Below are 22,540 nucleotides of genomic sequence, written 5' to 3'. Positions count from 1 at the left end.
GAAGATGGGAGGCACTTTCCTTCCCTGTATCCCCCGTTTTCCAAGCCTGGCAGCTCCCCTATCACCCTCTTGGAGGGGAGACCCTCACCCTTCTCTGCCCACCCTCACTTTCCCTTCCCACTTTTACCCGGCCCTGTCCATCTTCACATTTCCCTGTTCATTTTCACCCTTCCTTGCCCACTTTCACCTTCCCTGCCCACTTTTACCTTTCCTTGCCCATCTTCACCCTTCCTTGTCCACCTTCACCTTCCCTGCCCATCTTCACCCTTCCCTGTCCATCTTCACATTTCCCTGTCCATCTTCACCCTTCCCTGTCCATCTTCACCCTTCCCTGTCCACCTTCATCCTTCCCTGCTCACCTTCACCCTTCCCTGCCCATCTTCACCCTTCTCTGTCCATCTTCACCCTTCCCTGTCCACCTTCATCCTTCCCTGCTCACCCTCACCTTTCCTGTCCACCTTCACCCAGCTCAAGCCCCCCAGAGCACCTGCCCACCCCTCCCACCCCTCTCCCTCTGTGCCCAGCACAGCAGCTCAGACACCTCAGTGACGGCCACGGTGCCCCCCAGGCACAGGAGGGACCACTGGTGGGCCCTGGGGATGCGGGTGGTGTGAGACGTGTGGGTGTGAGCGAGCACAAGTGGGCGTGAGTGCACGTGTGAGAGTGCAACAGGGAGGGTGAGTGTGCACAAGTGAGTGTGCAACAGTGTGTGAGTGCACAAGTGAGTTTATGTCCACAATGGAGTGTGAGTGTACACATGTGAGTGTGCACATGTGAGTGTGCACATGTGAGTGTACACATGTGAGTGTGCACATGTGAGTGTGCACATGTGAGCGTGCACATGTGAGTGTGCACATGTGAGCGTGCACGAGTGTTTGCACGTGAGTGTGAGCACCAGTGAGTGTGAGTGCCCCAAGGACGGCGCCAGCCCCGGCGCTCCAGCCCGTGTGCGGCTGTACAAAGAGGACACCTGGTGGCATGTGCCCCTCACTGCCGTGTCACACACAGCCCTGCTCGGGGACACCCGATGTGGCCGCCTCCGACTGTCACCAGGGCCACATCCGGCCTTGGGGTGGGGGGGGAAGTCCTGAGGGGAGGGGAGCAAGGCAGGGTGAAGAGAACGCCAAGCATCTCCCCTCCTGCCTGGCTGGAAAAAGGAGGAAGAAAGATGCCCCAGTAAATTGCACTTGCCTGTGTTGTGTCATTTATTTTATAAGGACGTTAATTCCATTAGGTTATTTCTTCCCCCTAGAGCTGGCCCAGGGGCCTGAACCTTTTAAGCCCAATGCTGGGAGCAGAGAAGGTTTGGGAGTCCTGTTTAATGCTGCTGAGAGCTTCCCTGCATTCCTTATGAGCAACCTTGCACCCCTGGTGAGCATCCCTGCCTCCCTGGTGAGCATCCTTGTGTTCCTGGTGAGCATCCTTGCATCCCTGCATCTGTGGTGCAGTTAACCTGAGACCTGGCCAGCTCAGCTCACCCCACGGTTGTGCTCACTCCTCTTCCAGATCCCGGAGGACGAGGTTGCGCTGTGCCAGCACCTTGGCCGCCCTCTTGGTGAGCAGCTTCTCCTGCACGAAGGGCCAGAGGAGGGTGTAGCTCTGTGCGTTGCGGTGGCTGAGCATCATCTCCATATCCAGGCTCACAGGGAGTGCCAGGGCTCCCCAAAGATTCTGCAAGGCCTTGGCCTTGGCCAGGGCGCCTTCTCCGAGTCGCTGCTGCAGGTACCTTTTCAGCAAGTTATTCAGCCTGTAGGAAGGGGCCTGGGGCACCCTGTCCTTGACCAAGGACAACATATCCATGTAACCACACACAACATGGCAGAAGTCCACTTTCCTGCCCGTGGCAGCCAGGGCTTTAAAGAGAGCGGGCAGCTCCAGTCCCCAGAAGTTCCAGATGATGAGGATGGGTCCGGGGAGCAGGGAGAGGTGCCAGAGGAGGTACTGCACCCCCACCTCCAAGGGCACGCCCTCGGGGAGCAGTGCCAGCACTGACTCGGGGGTTTGGATCAGCGTCCTGAAGGAATGGTCTCCATTCACTGCTGCCATCTCCATGATGTTCTGGGCTGCGGAGGGGAAAGGACGGGGCTGGAGTAAGTGTTTGGGGAGGCCCCTCTCTGCCCCTCAGCCCCTGGGAAGGGCAATGCTCACTTCTCGGATCAACCTTCAGGCTGAAGAACACCAAAGCACCCGGCTCCAACCTGTCATCCAAGGGGCTGGTGGGGCCAGTGCTGTTGTGGGGTGAGGTGCCACTTCTGGACCATGTGGGGCTGGAGGGCTTCTTGCTGTCCTTGGCCTCGCTGAAGGCCTGCAAGAGATTGGAGAAGGGATCCAAGTACAATCTGCCTGCTTGGACCTGGCTGGGAAGGCATGAGGAGAACCCCTGGGAGGACCATTGGCCAGGGACAGGGATCTGCTTGTGGCAATGCCACAAAAACCACAGGTGTGATGTCCTGGCACTGGGTGTGTCCTGTGTCTGGAGTGGGCTGGCCATGGGGAGTCCTGTTGAGAGCCCAAAAACAGGGTCAGAAACAAGTGATCAAGAGCAGAGCCCTGAATCCAGCTTGTCCTGAGCAGGGTCGGGATGCAGGCACTAACACACAGGTCCAGGGATTGCTGTCCCTTGCTGTTCATCTCGTATGGATGCAGATCACAGAGGGACATAAACATGCCTGAGCAACCTCACTCCATGAGATACTTAAAGATCTTGTTGGTGTCTAGAGGAAACTGGATCAGGAAGACTGGATCAGGTCAGAAGGAGGTTTAGGGCCTCTCCAGGCTCAGCAGATCCAGTGCCTACAGCAATGCTTCCCAAGGATGAACAAAAGTAGCCACACCACCAGCCCCTGCCCAGCATCAGCAGGGATGGACACCCACAGTGAGTATCTCCCTACAGGAGGAGCAGGACAGCAACACATTCAAGAGGCTCCAACCTTAGTTTCCTTCCCTCTTTCCCCCCAGGACAATCCTGCACCTCTTTCCTGGGTATCCTGCAGCGATGGGACATCCATCTCCCTCCACACCAGCTCTCTGCAACTCCACCCGCAGCCCAGGAGTGGTGGAAACATGGCTGAACAGACAACTTCAGGCTCCTCAGCTCAGGGAATGTGGGATTTTTACCCCTGGCACCTGTCTTTGCTACACCCTTAAATCCACATCGTACTACACGACACCTGGTGCACTCAGGGATTTCTCCCAGCAAGCTGTTAGCATCCCCCAAAGCCCCAGCCTTGGGATTTTTTGCCACTAGCAGGGACTGGGGACAGGTTTTAGCCCCACAACTCTCTTTTTCCCTTTGTTAGAGAGGAATCAGAGGAGCCAGGAAAAACAGGACAGGAGGAAATGAATAAGGAAGCCAGCAGTGGCTGGGGTTTAATCTGAGAACAGCTTTATTGAAAGAGCAAGAAAAGATTCTGCATTAGTTTATACAAAAAAAAAAAAGGTGTTCACCCCTCATTAAGCCAGTATCGGAAAACCAACCCCAATTCCCAATCCCAAATCAGCCGCACTTGCCTCTGGTTCCCAGGGGATCCCCTACTCGTGATGGTATCTCATCAAGGATCCCCCCCTTTGGATCATCTCACCACCTCAGCCAAGGCCATTTGGTTGCCACACACCAGTTTGCAGCACCAGAGTTGTGCAGTGTCCCTCTGGGGGTGCTCAGGTGGTCCATCCCTGCTCCAGTGGCTCCCGGGAGCATCTCAGCCCGTGTTGGTACAGGGCCGATGAACTCTGAGAGCACAGATGCTACATTCAACTCACAAATTTGATTTTTAGATCCAAATTGATTGGTTTTAAGCTGAGAACCACCTCTCAGGAAGCCACAAGGACCAACTGGGAAGGTTTGCCTCGGGGGATCCCACCTCAGAGCAGACCAAGGCGGGGTTTACGGCTGCTCCAGAAAAACCAGGAGCAAAGGTCTTGGCCTGGGAGAACTAGATTTGGGATGACCTGGACGCCCTGCCACCTGGGAGCACCTGAAGTGGAAGAGAAAACCATAAGCAGGTCTCTGGGTGCTGCTGGGAAGGAGAAGGCTTGGCTCCAAGCACAGCTGGAGGAAAGGGAAAGGCACCCAGAGACGACGGGGTGCGGCCGCCTCTTCTCCGGCAGCGCAGCTCAAGGAGGGAGGTCTGGCACTACACTCACCACCGTGTCCTCCTCGCTGTCATCCGAGCTGCCGATGACGATGCTGGTGATTTCTGTGGAAGGAACAGGAGGATGCTGAAGCTCCAAGACTGTGATTTTGGATGCCACCAGATCGACTCTCCTGAGTTTTGCCGCAGGACCATGAACCACCCAGCCTTTGGATGCACCCCAAGGTGGGGGCAACCCTTCCACTGCTGCTTCACCCCATGGATCCTGCACCAGCCTCTTCAGAAGGTGCATTTCATCCTCTATCCTGTTTGCAGAGCTGATCCCAGGATTCCTCACTGCGGGATGCAGTGGGGCTGGCTCAGCTCGGGGAAGAAAATGTGTTTTCCTAAGAATTACAGTGGGTGTTGCTCCAGGAAAATTTACTACTCCTGGAGCAGGAGGCAGAGGAGCCTTTCTGCACTTTCCCTGCTGATGCACTCTTCCCTAAGCTTGGATTTTGGCTACCTTGAAAATGGGACATGGAGCTGGATGGAGCATCCATGTCCGCCCCGAGCACTGCTGTTGTATTTATTCCCTAGGAAGCAGCTCCCACCCTCTGCTTCTGTCACCCAGGGGAGGTTGGCCAAGGCTCTGAGTGCTTGGGGGTGCAGAGAGGCTGGGAATGGACCCCCATAATGGAGAGAAAGATATGGGATAACAAGGAGGGCAACATTCATGGCCCCCACCTGCATCATCTGTGCTGCTGCTGCAGTTCCGTCCGGGCATGGAGGTGCCGGGCTCCCTTCGGAAATCCCTCTGGTTTGAATTGGGATCACTGGGGCCTGGCATGTCATCACACTCCAGCTTCAGTATTTTGGGAGAGATCTGGCTGCCCCTTTCTTTGCAGTGAAACATCCTCTTGTGCCATGAGGGGACAGGGCGAGCCTGGACAGGGGAGAGCACAGGCGGTGGAAGGTGCCGGGGTGGCAACTCCCAAGGGCTCCTGCCTGGCTGGGATGGTTCTTACCTTGTCCACATGCACATCCTTGAGGTTGGCGGGTGAGGTGGGCAAAGTGCTCTGGTTTTTGGGCCAGACTTGATCATCTTGCTGTGGAGAGAGCACAGAGCAGCATTAGGGTGGACCCGGAGAACACTGACCCCCCTGCAGGGCTGGGGTGTCCCCAGACAGCGTGGGGGGCAGAAACATCCTCAGGAGGGGGGAAACTGAGGGACAGCCTGGCCCTGTGGCTTGGCTAAAGGTTTGTGCTACAGTTGTGGTTTTCCCTGCGGAAAGTGAGGGATGAAGCAGCAGGCTTGGAGAAGTGGGATGGGGTAGGCAAATGCCTGGGTAATGGAAAATGATGGCTACAATGTAGGTTCTTCTCTGTCCAGGCAGAAACATTGCCAGGGGGTTTGCTGTTGATTAAAAAATGGGACTGACGGGCTGGGGAGGGGAAGGTAGACCCTCGCAAAAGATCAGAGGAAGGGAGAATGTATGTTTTGGCTGATGCAGGAGGCCTCCCCACATGGCACCACACAGGGATGAAACACTGATGTCTCACCAGGTTGTTCTCCAGGGCCACCTCGACCACGGGTACAGGTTGGGATTCAGTATCTGCAATGGAGAGAGCAGGGTTGAGATCCCGAATTGGAGCCTCCAGAGTTCCCACCTGGCCCTGGCAGCAGCCAAGCTGGGAAAAACCTGCCTGACAGCTGCAGCAAAGAAGGGGCAGCTCTGGTCTCTCTTCCCTTTCCCAGCCTTTTGGTCTGGCATGGCCCAAGGGTTTAGGAGACTCTGGTAACCCAAAAATCATCATCACCAGAGCCTGTTAGACTGGTGGGAGACCAGAAAGGGGCTCTGGACATATAAGCAAAGGAGCGAAGCTTGGCCCCAGTGGAAATAAGGACCCACAGGAATGGATCTGGGCTTCTTCTGCTGCAGGGAGCAGAAGAAGTGGAAGAATAGAAGTTGTGGATGTTCCATCTCTTGAAGCATTCAAGGTCAGGTTGGACAGGGCTTGGAGTGACCTGGTCTAGTGGAAGGTGTCCCTGCCTATGGCAGGGGGTGGAATGAGATGGGCTTTAAGGTCCTTTCCAACCCCAACTATCCCATGATTATCTGATCCCCATGGCAAGTCCTCCTCACCTGGGTGCCCTGTGACACGCTCCACAAGCACCTGCAGCCTGGCTCTGCACTCGGATAAGTCCCCAGGCTGCCCTCGGTCCATGGCCTCTGGCAGCTTCAGCCGCTGGAGCTCCTGCAGCGAGCCCTTGATGAAGGGCTGCATGTCCATCACCTCCTGCTCCGTGGCGTACAGGCTCATCTTCTCCACCAGCCTCTCGCCCGCCTCCATCCGCCGCAGCACCCCCTCCACGTGCCGCAGCTCCCGCGCCAGCTCCCGACGGCCCTGCTCCTGACGCGCCTCCACCAGCCCCAACAGCTCCTCTTCCTCCTGACGGATCAGCCGCACCAGCTGCTCCACGCGCTGACGGATCAGCTCCCGCGTCTCCCGCTGCGCCTCCTCCAGCCGGGCGGCCTCGCCCTGCAGGGACGCGTAGGTGGCCTCGAAGCCGCTCCGGCGACGCCGCAGCTCCCGCTCCATGGAGCTCAGCTCCTCCTGCCTGCGCTGGGTCTCGCTGCAGATGTCGCTGAACTGCGAGTGCTGGTTGTCCAGCAGCGCGCACGAGCAGCACAGCGCCTTCTCACACTGCTGGCAGTAGATGCTGGCAGGGAACAGGAGCGCCCTTCAGAGCCGGCACGGCACTGGGGCGGCAAAAGCAGCTCTGCTGCCCTGGGCACCATTGCCCCTGCCCGAGGGACAGTGCCAGGGAAACTGAGGCACGGGGGCTTTGCCTCACTGCACCAGCTGCAGGGGCGCCCGTCAGCCTGGGCCTTCAACCCTCCTTTGCTGCCCTCCCTCCTCCCGGGCTCCTGACAAGCCCATAGCACACACACTCATGGAATGGCATCTCCTGAGCTGGAAGGGACCCACAAGGATCATCAAAGTGCAACTCCAGGCCCTGTGCAGGACACCCCAACAATCCCACCATGTGCCTGAGAGCATTGTCCAAGCGCTCCTTGAGCTCTGGCAGCCTGGGGGCCGTGACCACTGCCCTGGGGAGCCTGTTCCAATGCTCAACCACCCTCTGGGGGCGGGTTCTTTTCCTAATATCCAACCTAAACCTCCGCTGGCTCAGCTCTATGTGATTCCCCCCAGCCCTATCACAACTTGCTCCTGCCTGGGGTCTCACCAGGGTTGCAGCTTTTCCTCTCCAAAGGCAGGTGATGAAACCCCTTTGGCAGGGTTGCTCCTGGAGCAGCAGCCCCAAAGCCCTTGGGACAGGATGGGATGCAGGAACAAGGCACCACTCTCACCTGCAGACGCGGCTCTGGTCGGGGTGACTGGAACTGGTGCAAAAAAGGTTGCAAGACTTCCTGGTGTCTTCCAGGAATTGATGGGCTGACTCAGCACGCAGCTCCTCCACCTTCTTGACTCTGTGACTCTTCTTCTTGTGCCACCACTGGTGGTCCTCAAAGCACTTGGCACAGAAGAACTCCTCGCACTCGCAGCACCACACCAGGGCCGCTTCGCCCCGGCACCGGCTGCAATTGGGACCACCAGGGCTGGTGATCTGCTTGTAGACCCTCAGCCGGGCCTGCAGGTTGGTGAAGAGCAGGTTGTCCATGTCCGGGATGCCGTTGGCCTGCGGGATGGCCGTGCAGCACACGGGGCACTGCCCGACGGGCTTGTTCTCGCTCAGGCAACCCAGGCACAAGGTGTGGAGGCAGGTGAGGAGCTTGAGGTTGGGCGATTCCTGCCGGCAGCCCTCGCAAAGGAGGAACTGGAAGTCATCTTCCACCGCCGGAGGGTGGGATGGAGGTGAGCACACAGGTGTATCCGGCTGGGATCTTGTCTCCATGGGAGCAGTGGCACCGTCTCCATCTAGGTGGGATGTGGAGAAAAAACCTCCATGAGATGGAAGTTTGGGAGGCTCAGTCCCACCTGTGGGCATCCCACTTTGCCCAACTGCTGCAGGGGAGGGATGAAGGAGCCACAGGGTGTGCTTGAGGCTCCTCTCCATCCCTCCTGCCGAGGGCGAGCGGGTGGCAGCACTCCAGGTGCTCTCCCGGGGAGATTCTCCGCTGGAGGCAAAGGGTTGTGCTCCCGCCTACCCTCTGTGTGGGAGGCTCTTGGAGGCCCTCCTCCACCCTCCCCAACCGCCTTCCCTTTCAGGACTTTCCAGGACTTTCGGATTTCAAGACTGGGGGTGGGGACAAACGATTTTCGTTTTGCTGCTACCGCCTTTTCCCGCTCTGCAAGTGGGAAAAGCAGCGGAGGCAAAAGGGGGGACCCTGGAAACGGTCCCCAAAGTTTCCTGCAAAACCTCCCAGGCAGCACTGGAATGTTGGCATAAGCCCTGTCCCCAAAGGTGTCCCCTTCCCCACTCCTCGTCCCCTCAGCCCTCCCTCAGGCCGGTAGGGCAGAAACCCCCCCGCCAACAAAGCCAGTACCCCACTTATCACCTCCCCCCTGCAACGGTTTTGTACCCTAAAAACTAATACACACACGCACCCTTCCAAGCAGGCAATGCCCGCAGGTCCCTTTTGGAGACTCTGGATCGGGCTTTGCCCTCCTCCCCATCCCGCCTCCCTCTCCAGGAAAGCGGGGAGCCCCTCGTTACCTGCTGGGGGTCCGGGGCCGGGCGGCCGGGGCGCGACGGGGTTGTCGGGCATGAGAGCGGCGAGAGGGGACAGCCGTCCCTGTCCACTTTCGTTTCCTCAGCCTGGCTGGAAAGGAAGGAGGAGGAGCTGGTGGGAAAAAGGCGGGGAAGGCACGGTGGGGGGGGCGGCCCGGGCCGGGAGGGACCGAGGGAGCTGGTGGGTGGGAAAGGAGTGAGATGGGGGCTCCCCGCTCCCACCCTCTGCCTGCCCTCTGCCTGGGGGTACCGGTGGAAAATCCGAGGGAGGCGGAAATGCAGGGAAGGGGGGGATGTTGGTACTGGGGCGGAATATTGGCACCGGGAGGGAGGGCAAGCCGGCACCGGGGGTACGCTGGTACTGGGGTGGGGATGCTGGTACCGGGAGGATGTTGGCACCAGGGGGATGCTGGCTCCGAGAGGGGTTCGGATGGCAAAGGAACAGCTCCAGCTGTTAGGTAGGACCCCCGAGCTGTGCTGTCTGGGTGTTGTCTCGGCTGCAAGAGCTGCTGCTCTCTCTGGGGCAGTGTCAGGCTCCCACTTCAGCCGAGGGGGACTTTAAACCCTCACTATTGTCATCCCCTACCCTCGGCAGCGCCGCTCTTGGATCTCCACTACCCTTTGAGCCGGCGAGAGGGAGAGTGGGGGGCTTTGGCATGGCGGGAAGGCCACGCCGGAGCAGGAATTCCTGGGAAAACTACCTTTCCCGCTTTCCTGTTCCTGGGGGGTCGGGGTACCCTGCGGAGCCCCCCATGGTGTGAATGTGTGATGGAGACCCCCGTCTTCCCCGCGGCCGGCGGAGCGTTTCCCTGGCAGGGCCTCTCCGGAACAACTCACCGAGCCGTGAGCCATGAGCCGTGTCGTCCCTGTGCCGTCAGCGGCCACATGACGAGCGGACCAGGAAGCGATAGCGGCTCCCTCCTTCCTCCCCTCAGCATCCTCGGCGCGGCCTCCGCTCCCCGCGGCCACGGGGCCGGCGGCCGAGGACGCCCCGGGGTCATCCCCGGCTCCGAGGGGGTGCGAAGTGAGCAGTGACCGCGGGGTCGCAGCTTTTGCCTCCAAACTCGGCTCCTGCCCAGAGGGTCTCCGGGAGGATGTGAAGCCTCCAGCACCTCAGCTGGGGTGAGACTCCGGCCAGGGAAGCCCCTGAAGGATTGGATTTCTTCCAGCAAATGTCCTCCTGTAATGTGACTACAGAAGGGCTTGTCAGCTGCATCTCTCACGGCAGGGAGACGGTGACAGGGATGGAGATGGCTGTGATGGCAGCAGGGAGCCAGGATTAGAGGAGCACCTTGGATCACCAAGAGCAAGGCCCTGTGCGAGGCACCAGCACCATGTTCAGCCGCTCGGGATACCAAGCCCTTCCCTTGGGGGACTTTGACCGCTTCCAGCAGTCCAGCATTGGGTTCTACGGTGCCCAGAAGGGCTTTTTCTGCTTCAGAGACAAGCAAGACTCACTGGGACCAGCTGGGAATGCCATAGGTGAGCCCCAAGCCCCTGGGATGGCTGGGAATACCACAGGTGACTCCCACACCGAGAGGGGAGTTGCTGCCTTCCTCCCTATTGCCCCCGGGTGCTGTAGGGTGTGGCACTGGCTGGGTGTCCCCCACCCTGCTGGCTGCCCTAGGTGCAGGGTGCAGGGAGGGGAGGGGCTTGGATGGGGGTTCACGGGCAGGGCAGGGGGGTTTGGAGCAGGTACATCCCCCTTTCACCCATCTTGCAGACACCTCCCAGGGTTGGCTGTCCTGGATCTGCCATGGGATTATCACCTCCTTGGTTTTCTTGCTGATGGTTGTCACCTTCCCCATCTCAGGCTGGTTCGCCTTGAAGGTAAGTGAGGAAAGCAGGTGAGGAGTGGCATGAGAACCAACCTCCATAAGGGGACAGTTACAAGCTGCCCCTGGTCCTGGCGTTGCAGGATCCAGGGTTTTGCTTCCGCCCTGGTCTAAACTTTCCCGTTCCAGGTCGTGCCCACCTACGAGCGAATGATCATCTTCCGCCTGGGCCGCATCCAGGCACCTCAGGGGCCCGGCGTGGTCCTGCTGCTGCCCTTCATCGACCACTGGCAGCGGGTGGATCTGAGGACGAGGGCCTTCAACGTGCCCCCCTGCAAGGTGACTGCCATCCCTCAGGGTGGGATAGAGAAGTAGCTCTCAAATTCCCAGAGCAGGTGGATTTTGGGATGGTCTGGCCCTTGGTGACCCAGCTTTCAGCTCCTCCTGGCAAGGCCAGGGACATTGTAGCTGGTGCTGTGTAGTCAGTGTCCTCACCTGCCTGAGGTCAAAAAGCTCCTCTTGCCTTGTTCAGAGGGTGTTCCTGGCTGGAGACATCCCAAAACCATCAGTCCCTACCCTTCCCAGATGTCTTTAAATAACAGCCCATGCTGGAAACTGTCCTCACCATCCAAGCTAGCCGAAAATTAATTATTTGGATTGGTTTTGTTTCCAGTAATCCTCTTAACAAAGACATCTGGGAATGCCTTTGCTCCCAGGATCTACACACAAGGGTTGGGCCATGGGGCGGAGAGCGGAAGAGATCCTGACTCCTTTCTGCCCCAGGTGACCTCCAAGGATGGGGCAATCATCTCCATGGGTGCCGATGTCCAATTCCGGGTGTGGGACCCCGTGTTGTCCGTCATGATGGTGAAGGACCTCATTGCGGCCACCCGGATGACAGCACAGAACGCCATGACCAAGACCTTGATGAAGAAGAGCCTCCGTGAGATCCAGGTGGAGAAGCTGAGGATCGGGGAGCAGCTGCTGGTGAGGACTGCCTCAGAGCCCCCCAGGACACCCAAACCCTTGGGATCGTGGTGCCGAAGTGACAGTAAGGAAAAGATGGAGCTGCTGAAAGTCTTATCTGGCCACAGACCTGGACAAGGAACGGAGCTGGGAAAACGTGGTGATTAGCAGGGAGCAATTATTTTCAGATCTCCAGAGTTCTGTGGCTGATCTCTAAGGGCTTTGGGTGCACAGAAAGGCTGACGTGTTGTGATTTGACCTCCTTATCTCCATCAGGAAAATGTCTGGAGGGAGACTGGAAAGGGCTTTGGGTGAGAGAAGAAGGACAAGGTAGTGGCAGAGGGGCAGTGAGTCCTGCCTGCAGTCAGCCTGGGCCAGGCCAAGATCTTGTGGGTTCAATGTCTATAAGGGGTGATGTAAAAAGAGACCGGGGGATACCTCTGGGGTGCCTGGGGTGGTTTGGAGGCCAGAGATACTGCCTGGTGGAGCACCATGCCAGGATGTGTTGCCCAAAAGGGAGCAAGGAAAAGGACTATGGAAAAAGGAACAAGGCAGAGCTGTCTCCCCTGTCCCAGCCTCCTCCAAGCTGGGAGAGCAACTGGGGGAGGAGGGTTTGGATGTGAGAGCTGACAGCTTGGAGGAGAAGGAGGACTATTGAGCCTGGTGTAACACCCCACTGGTGGGCAGCAGCAGCACAAGCTATAGGATGCCGATGGTTGGGGGTGCCATGGTGGGGAGGTGGTCTCCATGGCCATATCCAGCTCTGCCTAGGCTGTCAACACCTCTCCCTTTCTTCCAGCTGGAGATTAATGACATGACCAAGTCGTGGGGCCTGGAGGTGGACCGGGTGGAGCTGAGCATGGAGGCTGTGCTGCAGCCACCCCGGGAGAACCTGGCGGGGCCTGCGGCCACTGTGCCACCAGTGCCGGGGCTGGAGGGGCTGGATGGCACCATTCAGCAGCTGGCTGCCCATTTCTTCGGCAGCACCCTGGCCCTGGCTGGCGGCGGGACCGGCGCTCCGGAGGCAGGTAACCAACCCTGGGTCACTGCTCCTCTGCTGGGTCATGTCCCTCCTGCCAGGTGACCTTTGTGTCCGTTGGCTATTTGTCAGAGGAGTCAAAGTCTGGGAGATGTCATGCTCCTACGAGCACAGCACAGACAGGCTGGTAGCAGGGAGGAGAGCTGTGGGCACAACTCCATACAGCACATGGCACAGCACCACCATTCCAACAAGACATTGGAGAAGGGACTGGGAAGGGCAGAAGCAGATCTGCAGGAGCCCTGGGCTCAAGACCAACTCATATCTCAGCATTCCCACCAGGCAAACTTGACCCTGAGTTTCCCAAGAGTCATGTGGATTTTTTCCAGAAACCCTGCACCGATTGGTGCTCCATTAACTTTTCAGGGATAATTTTCCTCGCCCTGTTAGCCAGGGAAGAGTAACCCATGGCAGACAGTGGAGCAGGAACTGGCAAGACCAGTTGCCCTCTTCTTGCTTAGCTGGAGACTTTCTGGATAAGTGGGTTTCTTTCCTCTGGAGACCTTTTCTGGTGGGTCTGGCTCACCACACAAAGGTGTCCCCTAATCTGTGCCATTGTCCCAGCAGACAGTGTGGAGATGGTGAACGAGGTGGAGCCTCCCACCACTCCCCTCCTTGCCCAGAGGAAGCCCAGTGCAGACGAGCTGCTCTCAGCGGTGGAGTCTGTCCTCTCTGAGGCCCTGGTCAGCCAGGTGGGAGCATCCTACCAGGTCAACATCGCCCTGTCCAGTGGCACCTGGAGCACCTACTTCATAGACCTCTCCTCAGGTCAGCACTCTTTGGGGTTGTTGTGTTGGAGCTGTGAGGGTGTTTTGCTCCTGTGCCCCCTTTGCATGCTGTGAACCCCACTGAGCTTGGTGATCAGAGGTCCCAAACCAAACCCCTTTGGTACCTCCATGAAAGCCACCTTGGGGCCCATCAGGTGAGCGACATAATTTGGTGACCATGACCTTGAATCCACGCTGCCTGGCAGTCCAAAGTATAATTTGTTCTGGGTTAAAACCATGAATGTTCTTTGAGAAATAGAGTATTGATGGAAAATTGACAGCAAGGTCTCATGGCTGGCCTGGAGACCTCAGGAGTTGTTGACTCTCGTAGGACACCAGCACAAGGGGGTAGTGATGGAGGGCCCCTGCCATGCTGGAGGATGTCCTTCCAGCACCCTAATACATCCCCGCATGGTTGCCTGTGGTTTTCCTGGTGGTTATGGCAAAAGCAGGACGGGGCTTGGAGGTGGACCACTGTAAAGGGTATTGGTGGAGCAACACAAGAGAAATTCATCTCCATAAGGTGTAAGGACTCCTGTCTCCAAAGTCTCCCTGCCAGGAGGAGGCCCATCTGTCATCTGGCCCATCTCAAATCTCATGAAATGTGGGGAGGGAAACACCAGGTGGATCAAGGCTGGATCCTGAACCCACTGTTTCTCCCTCTCCCACCCACTGTGTCCTACAGGCAGCGGGCGGATTTGCCGTGGCGTGCCCGAGGGCGTTCCTGATGTCACCCTGCAAGTGTCAGAGAAGGACCTTCAGGACCTCTTTCTGGGTGACCTGCGCCCCCTGAGTGCCTACATGAGCGGGAGGCTGCAGGTGACAGGTGACCTGCACCTGGCCCTGAAGCTGGAGGAGCTCGTCAAGGCGATGAAGCAGCGTCGATAGAGCGTGTGCGTGGGCGCGTGTCTGTGTGCTTGTGTCTCTGTCCGTGTGCCAAGGCGTGGGGACGTTTGGGAGGACCGTGCTGTGTGGTGGGGGGCCTTGCCATGCTGGAGCTCCTGCTGCCCTTCCTGTGGAGGCTGTGGGAGTTGGGTGAACATCGGAGCAGGGAAACTGAGGCTGAGCTCCGCTGCCCATCCTTGTCCTTGGCTTTCCCTCTGTTCTTCATCCCCTGCTTACAACGTTACGGGAACCAGCTGGCACCTCACCATGCGCCAGTTTGCTTCCAGTTTCGTAGAATCACAGACTGGTTTGGGTGGGAAGACCTTAAAGTTCCACCCCCTGCCATGGGCAGGGGACATCTTCCACTAGAGCAGGTTGCCCCAAGCCCCATCCAACGTGGCCTTGATTTCCTGGGCCAATGTGCCACCAGGGCACAGACTGATGTCCTGGTGTCCCCACAACCTGGTGCATGGCCAGGGATCTCACTGGAAGGGGTGTGAGCTGAGCAGTTGTGTGGAGGAGAGCTTGGGGACAGTGTGGCTGAGGACAGGAGCCATGGGATGGGGTGGGCAGCCAAAACGGGCCACGAGGGCTGGCTGGACCAGGCTGGGATGCCACCAGCAGGCTGGAGTGGGATCCAGTGTGGCACCACTGATGGGATTATGGCACTTATGGGGAAGTGGCAGAGGTGGCAATTTAAGGGATGACCTGCCTTCCCCACACAGCGGTTTGTAATTAGTGATTGCGCTAATTTGTGCTTCAAGATCCTTTTGCGTGTGTGCTGTGAGGTGTGTCCACAGGGGGCGGGGACTGGATATAGGCATATAGAGATATTTATTTATTTTGTAAGCTTCCTTTCTATCCACTCTCGATGGACAATAAACCTGGTGTGCAGCCTTGGGCAGCGCTGGGCTCGTGAATTCTGCAGGCAGATGTGGCTGCACCCCCCGTGCCTCAGTTTCCCCCAAGGCAGAGACCAGAGCATGGGAGGAGCTGCCAGTCAAGGAGGCTCAATTGTGATGAACACATGAAGTCCTGGAATGGTGAGGAAGAGCTGGCAGGATGCTGTGTGGCCTCTTGGGGGATGCTCAGCTCCCTAACAGCACCCAGCACCCCAGGGGTTAAAATGTCTCAGAGCTCCAGGCAGCTTTATCAGCTCCAGGATGTTCTGCTGGGCCAGTGGGACAAACCTGAGTGGTCTTGCTGTCCTGTCCCATCCATGCAAGGGGCTCCTTGCCAGAGGATGGGACGGGGGGAAAGAGAATTAACATGTTTCCAAAACTGAAATGTTTGGAACTGAAATGTTTCACAGCTGCAACCAGACTAAACCACCTGTTAAACATCTTCTTCAAAGCCTGGGGCTGGGTGGCTCTAGCCTGGGCCAGGCTTTGGGGATCCTCAGGGCATCAAAAGACCCCAGAGGAGTTGACAGTAGTGTCCTGCCATGCCCTCTCCCTTTGGGGGTGCCAGGAGAGGTGAACCCCAAGTACTCCTGATGGCCCCCATTTGTAGTGGTCCACTCTTTGTGGCAGTCCCCCTTCTGTGGTGGTCCCCCAGTCATGGTGGTCCCCTGTTTGTGGTGGTACCCTTTCATGATGGTCCCCCTGGTGCAGATGGCTGGGGGTACCGATGCCCTGCACGAAGGAGCAAAGGATCAGAATACAGGACAAAGGGATGTGGAAATCCTCTCCAAGGTGGAGGGACAGCCCCCGAGCTCCCTCAGGGCCTGCAAAGGGCACCAAAACTGCCTTTGGCAGTGCCCGTCTGAAGCACAGCAGGGACGGGGACGCTGCTACACATTTCTGGGGGTGCTTCTCCTTGGGGGAGAAGCCTTTTGGCGGGGATCTTGGGGTTTCCTCCCTCCCGGATGGCCGGGAAGGGCTGAGCCGGCTGTGAAGCGTTTTCCGGGCGGGAAGCGGGGCTGTGAGCGGGCTCTCTGAGGCTCCGCCGCCCAGTCACGGAGGAGGAGTTATTCCCGGAGCCGCAGAAACCGAAAGTACAGGCGGGGCAGGCAGCGCGGGCGGACGCAGGGATCCGTCTCTTCCCGCCCCGCCATGTCCCTGTCCGGCTCCCGAGCCCCGGTCGGTCCAGGGGGGATGCGGGAGGGATGCGGGCGGGACGCCGAGGGGACTCCGGCCGCGTGAGGGGACCAGAGGTGTCCAGGACATCAGGAAGTCCCTTGTCCCAAGGCGTGGGGATGGGGATGAGAGTTTGGGGTGTTTCTCCGCTTCCCGGTTTGGTGGGTGGTGGGGAGGATGGGACTGGTACCCAGTCCATCCCCCCCGGCCCCGCTGAGAGAGGGAAGTTCGAGGCCAGAGGGATGGGCTGAAGGGAGGGGGGGATGTCTGAGACCATGGTCCCCACCTCTACCAGGGTGTCATCCAGGGATCTTTAGCTATTTCCTCCTTGCCCCCACCCTTTGATCTGCCCCTCCTCAGTCCTCCCCAGCCCCATAGCTGGGGGACTGTTTCCTCTTTGCTAGAGGGAGAGGAAAGGCTCAGCAGGGCCCTGTCCATCCAACCTCATCCCAGTGCATGGGACAAACTCTGTCCTGGGCATCACTGGTGGGAAGTGGTTACTCACTGGTTGCTCCAAGAAGGGTTTTTGGGTCACCTCTACCCCCAAGATGAGGTTTCCAAAGTTCTTAAAAACACTCCTCAGTGCTTATTCCTCATCCTCTCCCCATCTCTCTCTCCCCAAGCTCCTAGAAGATGACTTTCAGTTCCTCCTTTGTGAGGGCTGCCAGCAGGAATCGCCCAACCTCAAGCTCCTCACCTGCCTCCACACCTTGTGCCTGGGTTGCCTGAGCAAGAACGAGCCCGTCGGGCAGTGCCCCGTGTGCTGCACGGCCATCCCGCAGGCCGATGGCATTCTGGTCATGGACAACCTGCTCTTCACCAACCTGCAGGCCCGGCTGAGGGTCTACAAGCAGATGGTTGATGGAGTTGACTTGTTTTGCGACAACTGCAGGAAATCTGGGGAGTTCTGGTGCTCCGAGTGCTTCGAGTTCCTCTGCACCAAGTGCTTCGAGGCCCACCAGCGCTACCTGAGGTGGGAGAGCCACAGAGCCAAGAGGGTGATGGACGTCAGGGCAGGGTCTGCAAATGACTTCCTGCAGGGAATCAGGAGGACAGGTAGCTTGTCCTGCTCCAAACCAGACCACAGGAGCCAGCCTGTGAGGTAGGTCTGAGAAGGCTTGTCCTCATCTGAGTGGGTTCTTGTCATCTCTTTGGGTCCCATGATGGGACCCCCAGAGGGTGGTTGAGCATTGGAACAGGCTCCCCAGGGCAGTGGTCACGGCCCCCAGGCTGCCAGAGCTCAAGGAGCGCTTGGACAATGCTCTCATGGTGGGATTGTTGGGGTGTCCTGCACAGGGCCTGGAGTTGCACTTTGATGATCCTTGTGGGTCCCTTCCAGCTCAGGAGATGCCATTCCATGAGTGTGTGTGCTATGGGCTTGTCAGGAGCCCGGGAGGAGGGAGGGCAGCAAAGGAGGGTTGAAGGCCCAGGCTGACGGGCGCCCCTGCAGCTGGTGCAGTGAGGCAAAGCCCCCGTGCCTCAGTTTCCCTGTCACTGTCCCTCGGGCAGGGGCAATGGTGCCCAGGGCAGCAGAGCTGCTTTTGCCGCCCCAGTGCCGTGCCGGCTCTGAAGGGCGCTCCTGTTCCCTGCCAGCATCTACTGCCAGCAGTGTGAGAAGGCGCTGTGCTGCTCGTGCGCGCTGCTGGACAACCAGCACTCGCAGTTCAGCGACATCTGCAGCGAGACCCAGCGCAGGCAGGAGGAGCTGAGCTCCATGGAGCGGGAGCTGCGGCGTCGCCGGAGCGGCTTCGAGGCCACCTACGCGTCCCTGCAGGGCGAGGCCGCCCGGCTGGAGGAGGCGCAGCGGGAGACGCGGGAGCTGATCCGTCAGCGCGTGGAGCAGCTGGTGCGGCTGATCCGTCAGGAGGAAGAGGAGCTGTTGGGGCTGGTGGAGGCGCGTCAGGAGCAGGGCCGTCGGGAGCTGGCGCGGGAGCTGCGGCACGTGGAGGGGGTGCTGCGGCGGATGGAGGCGGGCGAGAGGCTGGTGGAGAAGATGAGCCTGTACGCCACGGAGCAGGAGGTGATGGACATGCAGCCCTTCATCAAGGGCTCGCTGCAGGAGCTCCAGCGGCTGCAGCCACCATCAGCCGGGGACCAAGCGGAGCCTGGGCCCTTTGCTGAGTGCAGGGCCAGGCTGCAGGCGCTGGTGGAACGTGTCACGGAGCACCCAGGTGAGGAGGCACTTGGCCAGGTGGGTTGGGGAGGGGGCAACTGAAAGCAGAGATGAAGGTTATAACCCCTGTGTAGACCACATTCTCCGTGGGTTTCTCATCTCCTTCAACATTGTGACTGTTCCCATTCCCACCCTTGGAGGTGTTCAAGGCCAGGCTGGATGGAGCCCTGAGCAACCTGCTCTAGTGGAAGGTGTCCCTGCCCATGGCCTGCAGGTTGGAACCATTCTGTGATTCTATGACTTGAGAGAGCTGTGCCCCACCCAGCCTTTGCTCACGCCTTGAGCACATTCCAGCCTCTCCCAGGGATGGGATGTTGTTGTTGCACCCATCACTTCCAAAGCAATGGTGTCTCTTGCCCTTGGGTGGTGTGCTCCCCAAATGCACCCACCTTTGGTGGGTGCTCCCCAGATGCACTGGGGGAGAACGTGGGGGATCCCTCGGGATGAATCTGCTGTCTCCAGACCTGGGCTATGACCTCCTTGGCTTTCTGTGGGTGTCCACCACTGAGCTTCCCAGGGCAAGCTCATGTGCCGTGGATGGTCCATATAGGAGTCCAGGGGTGATGTCCTGGATGGCATTTGGGGTTTCCTGGGGACAATCTGCCCCCCACCCCACTACTTGCATCTCCTTTGTATGGTAGGCATCATGCCTCTGCTTCCCTTCTCCACCTCACCGAGTCATGCTCTGAGGACCCTTGGAGCCCTGACTATCTCCTCTTGCTTCCTTCATTCCTGCTTCCAGCAACAGGTACCTCCACTTCCCAGCACAACTCCCTGTCTGACGAGAGCACTGTGATCCTTGACCTCAAGCATCCCGGGCAGGATTGCCAACCACAAGGAGATCTCCCTGTGGACCTGCTGGCCCACCACCAGCCCTGTGCCCCTGTGTCAGACCCCTCTGGTGGCCGAGGACATGTGTGCCCAAACCAGGGAGGGGGTATGTCCCCCCCCCTACCCGCAGCTCCAGCTCGTCTGATGCAGAGGGAGGAAGAAGCAGAGGAAGACTCAGGCTCAGCCCATGGGGACACTGTGCCTCTTCCCAGGAGCATCCAGGACTCTCTGGCCTCCCTGCAGGAAGGTTTTGATGGCTGGGCCAGGTCCAACGTGCAGCAGGCAGACAAGCTCCTGAGGATGGGCACTCGCCTCCTGCAAGCTCAGCAGAGGGCAAACAGGCACCTAGTGGCCATGACCCGGGAGATCCGGGCCACGTCCCAGTCCCTGGCCACCATTGCCTCTGCTGTGGGACCCCTGGTGCAGTCTGTGGCCTGCCCACAGAACCCCTCCACCGCAGACATGGACTGGCCATCGCTGCCCTCCAACTTGCTGGACTTATTCCCTTCCAGCACCCCACAGAAGGATGAACTGCCGGTCCCAGTGGCTGCTGTGGCCCTCTCCCCCAGAACACCCCCTCCTGCCACCCCCCCTGCCAGCCCAGCGCGCTCTGAGACCCCCAGCCTAGAGTCTGAGTGGGAATGCCCCAAATCAATGCTTCCCACCAGGGGCAAGCGGGGTGGGCAGCCCTGCAGGAGACTTCGGAAGCGGAGGAAGTGAGGGTCTGCAAAGCAGGACGTTTGCCATGGACTGTGGCTGCTTGGAAAACCCTCCAGAGGTCCCTGTGGAGACCTTTAGGGCTCCATTTCACCTTACCATGCCAATAAATCCTCCTGGGATGATCAGCGTGTTGGTCTTTTGCTGGGTTTGGGAAGGCAACAGCTCCCCCATGAACGTGCCCTCACTGTGGCATGGCAATACCTTGCTCAGGAACAGCATGATTCCACTAATGTTCCTTTTTCTTTCCTTTCCAGCGTGTGGGACCTCCTGGCTGATGGGTCTGGGATGGGTGGGTAGTCAGCAAATCCATAAGGGAGAGCTGGAGGGTGAAGGAATGGATGGTGGCTGGGTGGAATGGGCACCTCTCCAGCCCAGCCTGGAGCTGGCTCCTGGATTTCAGCCTTAGTAACGTCTCCAGGAGGTGACCCTCCGAGGAGGTGCCCTCAGAGCCACCTGCACCTTCTGCAGAGGCTTTTCTTCAAGGCTGCTTGAGCTCTGGCTCTTGGCTGGGACTTTCCAAGATTTCACTGGAATGAGATCAGCCAAGCTGACAGGGCACAGGGCTGCAGGGCCAGGGTGAACTTTGTCCCTTGAAGGCACTTTTCTGGCTGAGGTGCCAACATGTCAGCACGAGACACGCCACTGCATGCACTGAAACAGCTCTCAGAGGCACAATGGTTTGCAAGTCATTTCCTGCCCTGCCTTGCTTAAATCCCACATGCTGCCACAGACTGTGATGGATTTGGTGCCTCCCGACACATCTCCCACAAGAAGGGCATCAGTGCCATGGTCTGGGAACCACAGCGGTGTTGGATCAAGGGTTGGACTTGATGATCTCGGAGGTCCTTTCCAACCCGGCTGTGGTTCTATGATTCTATGAATGACTTGTCCAGCATCAGAAGTAACTTTGCGTGGGACAAAACTGAGGCTGAGGACCCCCAGGCTGCCCCCTGCATCCCCAGCATGGGATCAGAAGGGCTTATCCCTTGCCTGCAAGCCCTGCCAAGCTTGGGAGCTTCAGGGTTGGACCAAGAAGATAAAGATAATTTATTGCCCCAGCTCAGGAAGGACAGGTTCCCATCTTCTCGTCTGCAGCCGTTGAACCAAAGTTTTCCTGGCCTGTGTCAGGCAGAGAGGGAACCTTGACCGATGTGGCTGAAGTGGCCACAGCCCAGGAATGAGGATGTGGTGCTGGTGCCTCAGAGCAGCAGAGACCATCAGGGCAAGAGGACTTGATTTGGGCAGGGACAGACCCGTGTGGTCACCTTGTTCAGCTGTGCTTCAGTGGCAAAGGCCGTCTCCATTCCTGACTGCTCACTGGGCTCCTCTTTGCACACTCAGGTGTCCATCTCCACCCCTGCAGAGAGGAGAAAGTCCATGAAGGTTGAAGACAATGACAACGAGTGGAACCATGCTCAGACCAGCTGTTCAGTGTCCCCCATGACTCCCACCAAGGACAGTCTGCTAGAAGACAGGCCAGGGGACAACACTGGGCTGCACGGCTCAGGTAAGTCACCTCTGGAGCGATAAATCCACAGGTAGGCTTTAGGATGGGCAGGCATCGAGATGGGACAGTGTGGAGCACCTCTGTGGAGCCCCTGGTCCCATAGTTTGCTTGAGGACAAGCACAGGATGACTCATGTAGGGGAGATGTGCAGCTCCCCATGAGAAGGATGTTGGCTTGAAGACAAGGAAGAGAACACCAAGAGGTCCTGTTTGCTCAGGGAGGTGCCAAGAAAGGCTGTCAGCCTGGTCCCTTGGGAACAACTCAAGTCATTTCCCTTCAGACGGTTCTTAGCTCTCCTGCTGGCGGTTGTCCAGTTTGGATCATGCTAAACCAGTCTGATTAAGCCACAGATGTCACCTAAAATTCATGGGCATCTCACGTGGTTCTCACCTGAGTGTGGAAGCAAAGCACTAAGCCACAAGCAAACATCCTTGTTTGAAGCCTCCCCAGTGTCACTTCAGTGCCCAAACTGCTTCTCCTCCTGCACACAAACCAGGCACGAGGAAGCTTGTAGGGTGATTCATCTGGATCAACCAGTTGGGAGTATTTGTCCCCCCATAGAGGAGACAACCTGCTGCTGAATCATCTCCACAAGGGTTGGACTGCCCGCACACCATGGGGACTATTTTGCTCCAGGCCTAATCATTCTAATAATTATTATTTCTAATCTCAAATAGCTCTAATTTATTCCTGATAAGGAAATTATCACCTCCCTGCTCCATCCCCCAACAGCCCTGCTACGGAAGGACCCCATAACCTGGAGATGGGAGATACAGGCTGAAGGTGGGACACATCTCTGTGTGTCCTAACTGGTTGTTCCCAAAAGAACAGGGGGAAAAACTGCAGTTGGCTGCACAGCAAGCTCAGCATCTCTCCTGTGAACAAGGGACCCAATCCAGCATCTTGTTAAATCCCACCACAGGGGTCCTGTGGCGGGGTCCCACAGAGAATTGGGTCTCTCAGCTGTTTCCAGTTGCCCTGATGGGAGGTGTGCTGAGCATCACCTGGGGTGGGAGCGGCCGTGGGAGAG

General features: G+C 58.3%; 3 protein-coding genes across 6 annotated transcripts; 2 read left to right on the top strand and 1 right to left on the bottom strand.

The window, feature by feature from the left end:
• Nucleotides 1-1,177: 1,177 nt before the first annotated feature.
• Nucleotides 1,178-9,822, bottom strand: PML (PML nuclear body scaffold). 2 transcript variants are annotated; one of them, XM_027712246.2, is made up of 10 exons: nt 9,607-9,822; nt 8,755-8,860; nt 7,448-8,015; nt 6,218-6,795; nt 5,634-5,686; nt 5,099-5,179; nt 4,818-5,016; nt 4,144-4,196; nt 2,149-2,305; nt 1,178-2,063 (listed from the first exon to the last, which is right to left on the bottom strand). In XM_027712246.2, the coding sequence occupies exons 2-10, from the start codon at nt 8,804-8,806 to the stop codon at nt 1,492-1,494; spliced, it is 2,313 nt and encodes a 770-aa protein (XP_027568047.1). In that variant the 5' UTR covers nt 8,807-8,860; nt 9,607-9,822; the 3' UTR covers nt 1,178-1,491. The 2 variants fall into 2 exon arrangements, with proteins under 2 accessions (XP_027568047.1, XP_027568051.1); XM_027712250.2 differs by lacking the exons at nt 1,178-2,063; nt 2,149-2,305 and adding an exon at nt 3,345-3,974 and having other exon boundaries at nt 9,607-9,663.
• On the top strand, nt 9,678-15,105 carry STOML1 (stomatin like 1). Of its 2 annotated transcripts, XM_027712253.2 has the most exons (8): nt 9,678-9,891; nt 9,998-10,251; nt 10,493-10,599; nt 10,734-10,883; nt 11,328-11,531; nt 12,310-12,538; nt 13,114-13,317; nt 14,002-15,105. In XM_027712253.2, the coding sequence occupies exons 2-8, from the start codon at nt 10,104-10,106 to the stop codon at nt 14,202-14,204; spliced, it is 1,245 nt and encodes a 414-aa protein (XP_027568054.2). In that variant the 5' UTR covers nt 9,678-9,891; nt 9,998-10,103; the 3' UTR covers nt 14,205-15,105. The 2 variants fall into 2 exon arrangements, with proteins under 2 accessions (XP_027568054.2, XP_027568056.2); XM_027712255.2 differs by having other exon boundaries at nt 9,679-10,251; nt 13,117-13,317.
• Nucleotides 15,106-15,589: 484 nt separating this feature from the next.
• Nucleotides 15,590-20,106, top strand: LOC113983275 (protein PML-like). 2 transcript variants are annotated; one of them, XM_027712286.2, is made up of 4 exons: nt 15,590-16,282; nt 16,903-17,381; nt 17,873-18,450; nt 19,195-20,106. In XM_027712286.2, the coding sequence occupies exons 1-4, from the start codon at nt 16,256-16,258 to the stop codon at nt 20,001-20,003; spliced, it is 1,893 nt and encodes a 630-aa protein (XP_027568087.1). In that variant the 5' UTR covers nt 15,590-16,255; the 3' UTR covers nt 20,004-20,106. The 2 variants fall into 2 exon arrangements, with proteins under 2 accessions (XP_027568087.1, XP_027568086.1); XM_027712285.2 differs by lacking the exon at nt 15,590-16,282 and having other exon boundaries at nt 16,329-17,381.
• The last annotated feature ends 2,434 nt before the right edge of the window (nt 20,107-22,540 follow it).

The sequence above is a fragment of the Pipra filicauda genome, unplaced genomic scaffold (genome assembly GCF_003945595.2).
Source record: "Pipra filicauda isolate LSUMZ 115617 unplaced genomic scaffold, ASM394559v2 scaffold161_size1661140_pilon, whole genome shotgun sequence".
NCBI lineage: Eukaryota > Metazoa > Chordata > Aves > Passeriformes > Pipridae > Pipra > Pipra filicauda.
Note: the sequence above shows the minus strand (reverse complement) of the source record. Positions and strands in the feature narration are given on the sequence as shown.

What these genes read in the sequence shown, in the direction of transcription:
- PML (XM_027712246.2), bottom strand. Translation starts at nt 8,806, where the DNA reads ATGCCCGACAACCCCGTCGCGCCCCGGCCGCCCGGCCCCGGACCCCCA. An exon ending in CAGCAGCACAGATGATGCAG is followed by an intron (nt 4,197 to 4,817) that starts GTGGGGGCCATG and finishes TTCCTTCCACAG; the next exon opens with AAATCACCAGCATCGTCATC. An exon ending in ACAGCGAGGAGGACACGGTG is followed by an intron (nt 2,306 to 4,143) that starts GTGAGTGTAGTG and finishes AATCTCTTGCAG; the next exon opens with GCCTTCAGCGAGGCCAAGGA.
- STOML1 (XM_027712253.2), top strand. Translation starts at nt 10,104, where the DNA reads ATGTTCAGCCGCTCGGGATACCAAGCCCTTCCCTTGGGGGACTTTGAC. An exon ending in CAGGCTGGTTCGCCTTGAAG is followed by an intron (nt 10,600 to 10,733) that starts GTAAGTGAGGAA and finishes TTCCCGTTCCAG; the next exon opens with GTCGTGCCCACCTACGAGCG. An exon ending in GACCGGCGCTCCGGAGGCAG is followed by an intron (nt 12,539 to 13,113) that starts GTAACCAACCCT and finishes CCATTGTCCCAG; the next exon opens with CAGACAGTGTGGAGATGGTG.
- LOC113983275 (XM_027712285.2), top strand. Translation starts at nt 16,828, where the DNA reads ATGAGGTTTCCAAAGTTCTTAAAAACACTCCTCAGTGCTTATTCCTCA. An exon ending in CACAGGAGCCAGCCTGTGAG is followed by an intron (nt 17,382 to 17,872) that starts GTAGGTCTGAGA and finishes GTTCCCTGCCAG; the next exon opens with CATCTACTGCCAGCAGTGTG. An exon ending in ACGTGTCACGGAGCACCCAG is followed by an intron (nt 18,451 to 19,194) that starts GTGAGGAGGCAC and finishes TCCTGCTTCCAG; the next exon opens with CAACAGGTACCTCCACTTCC.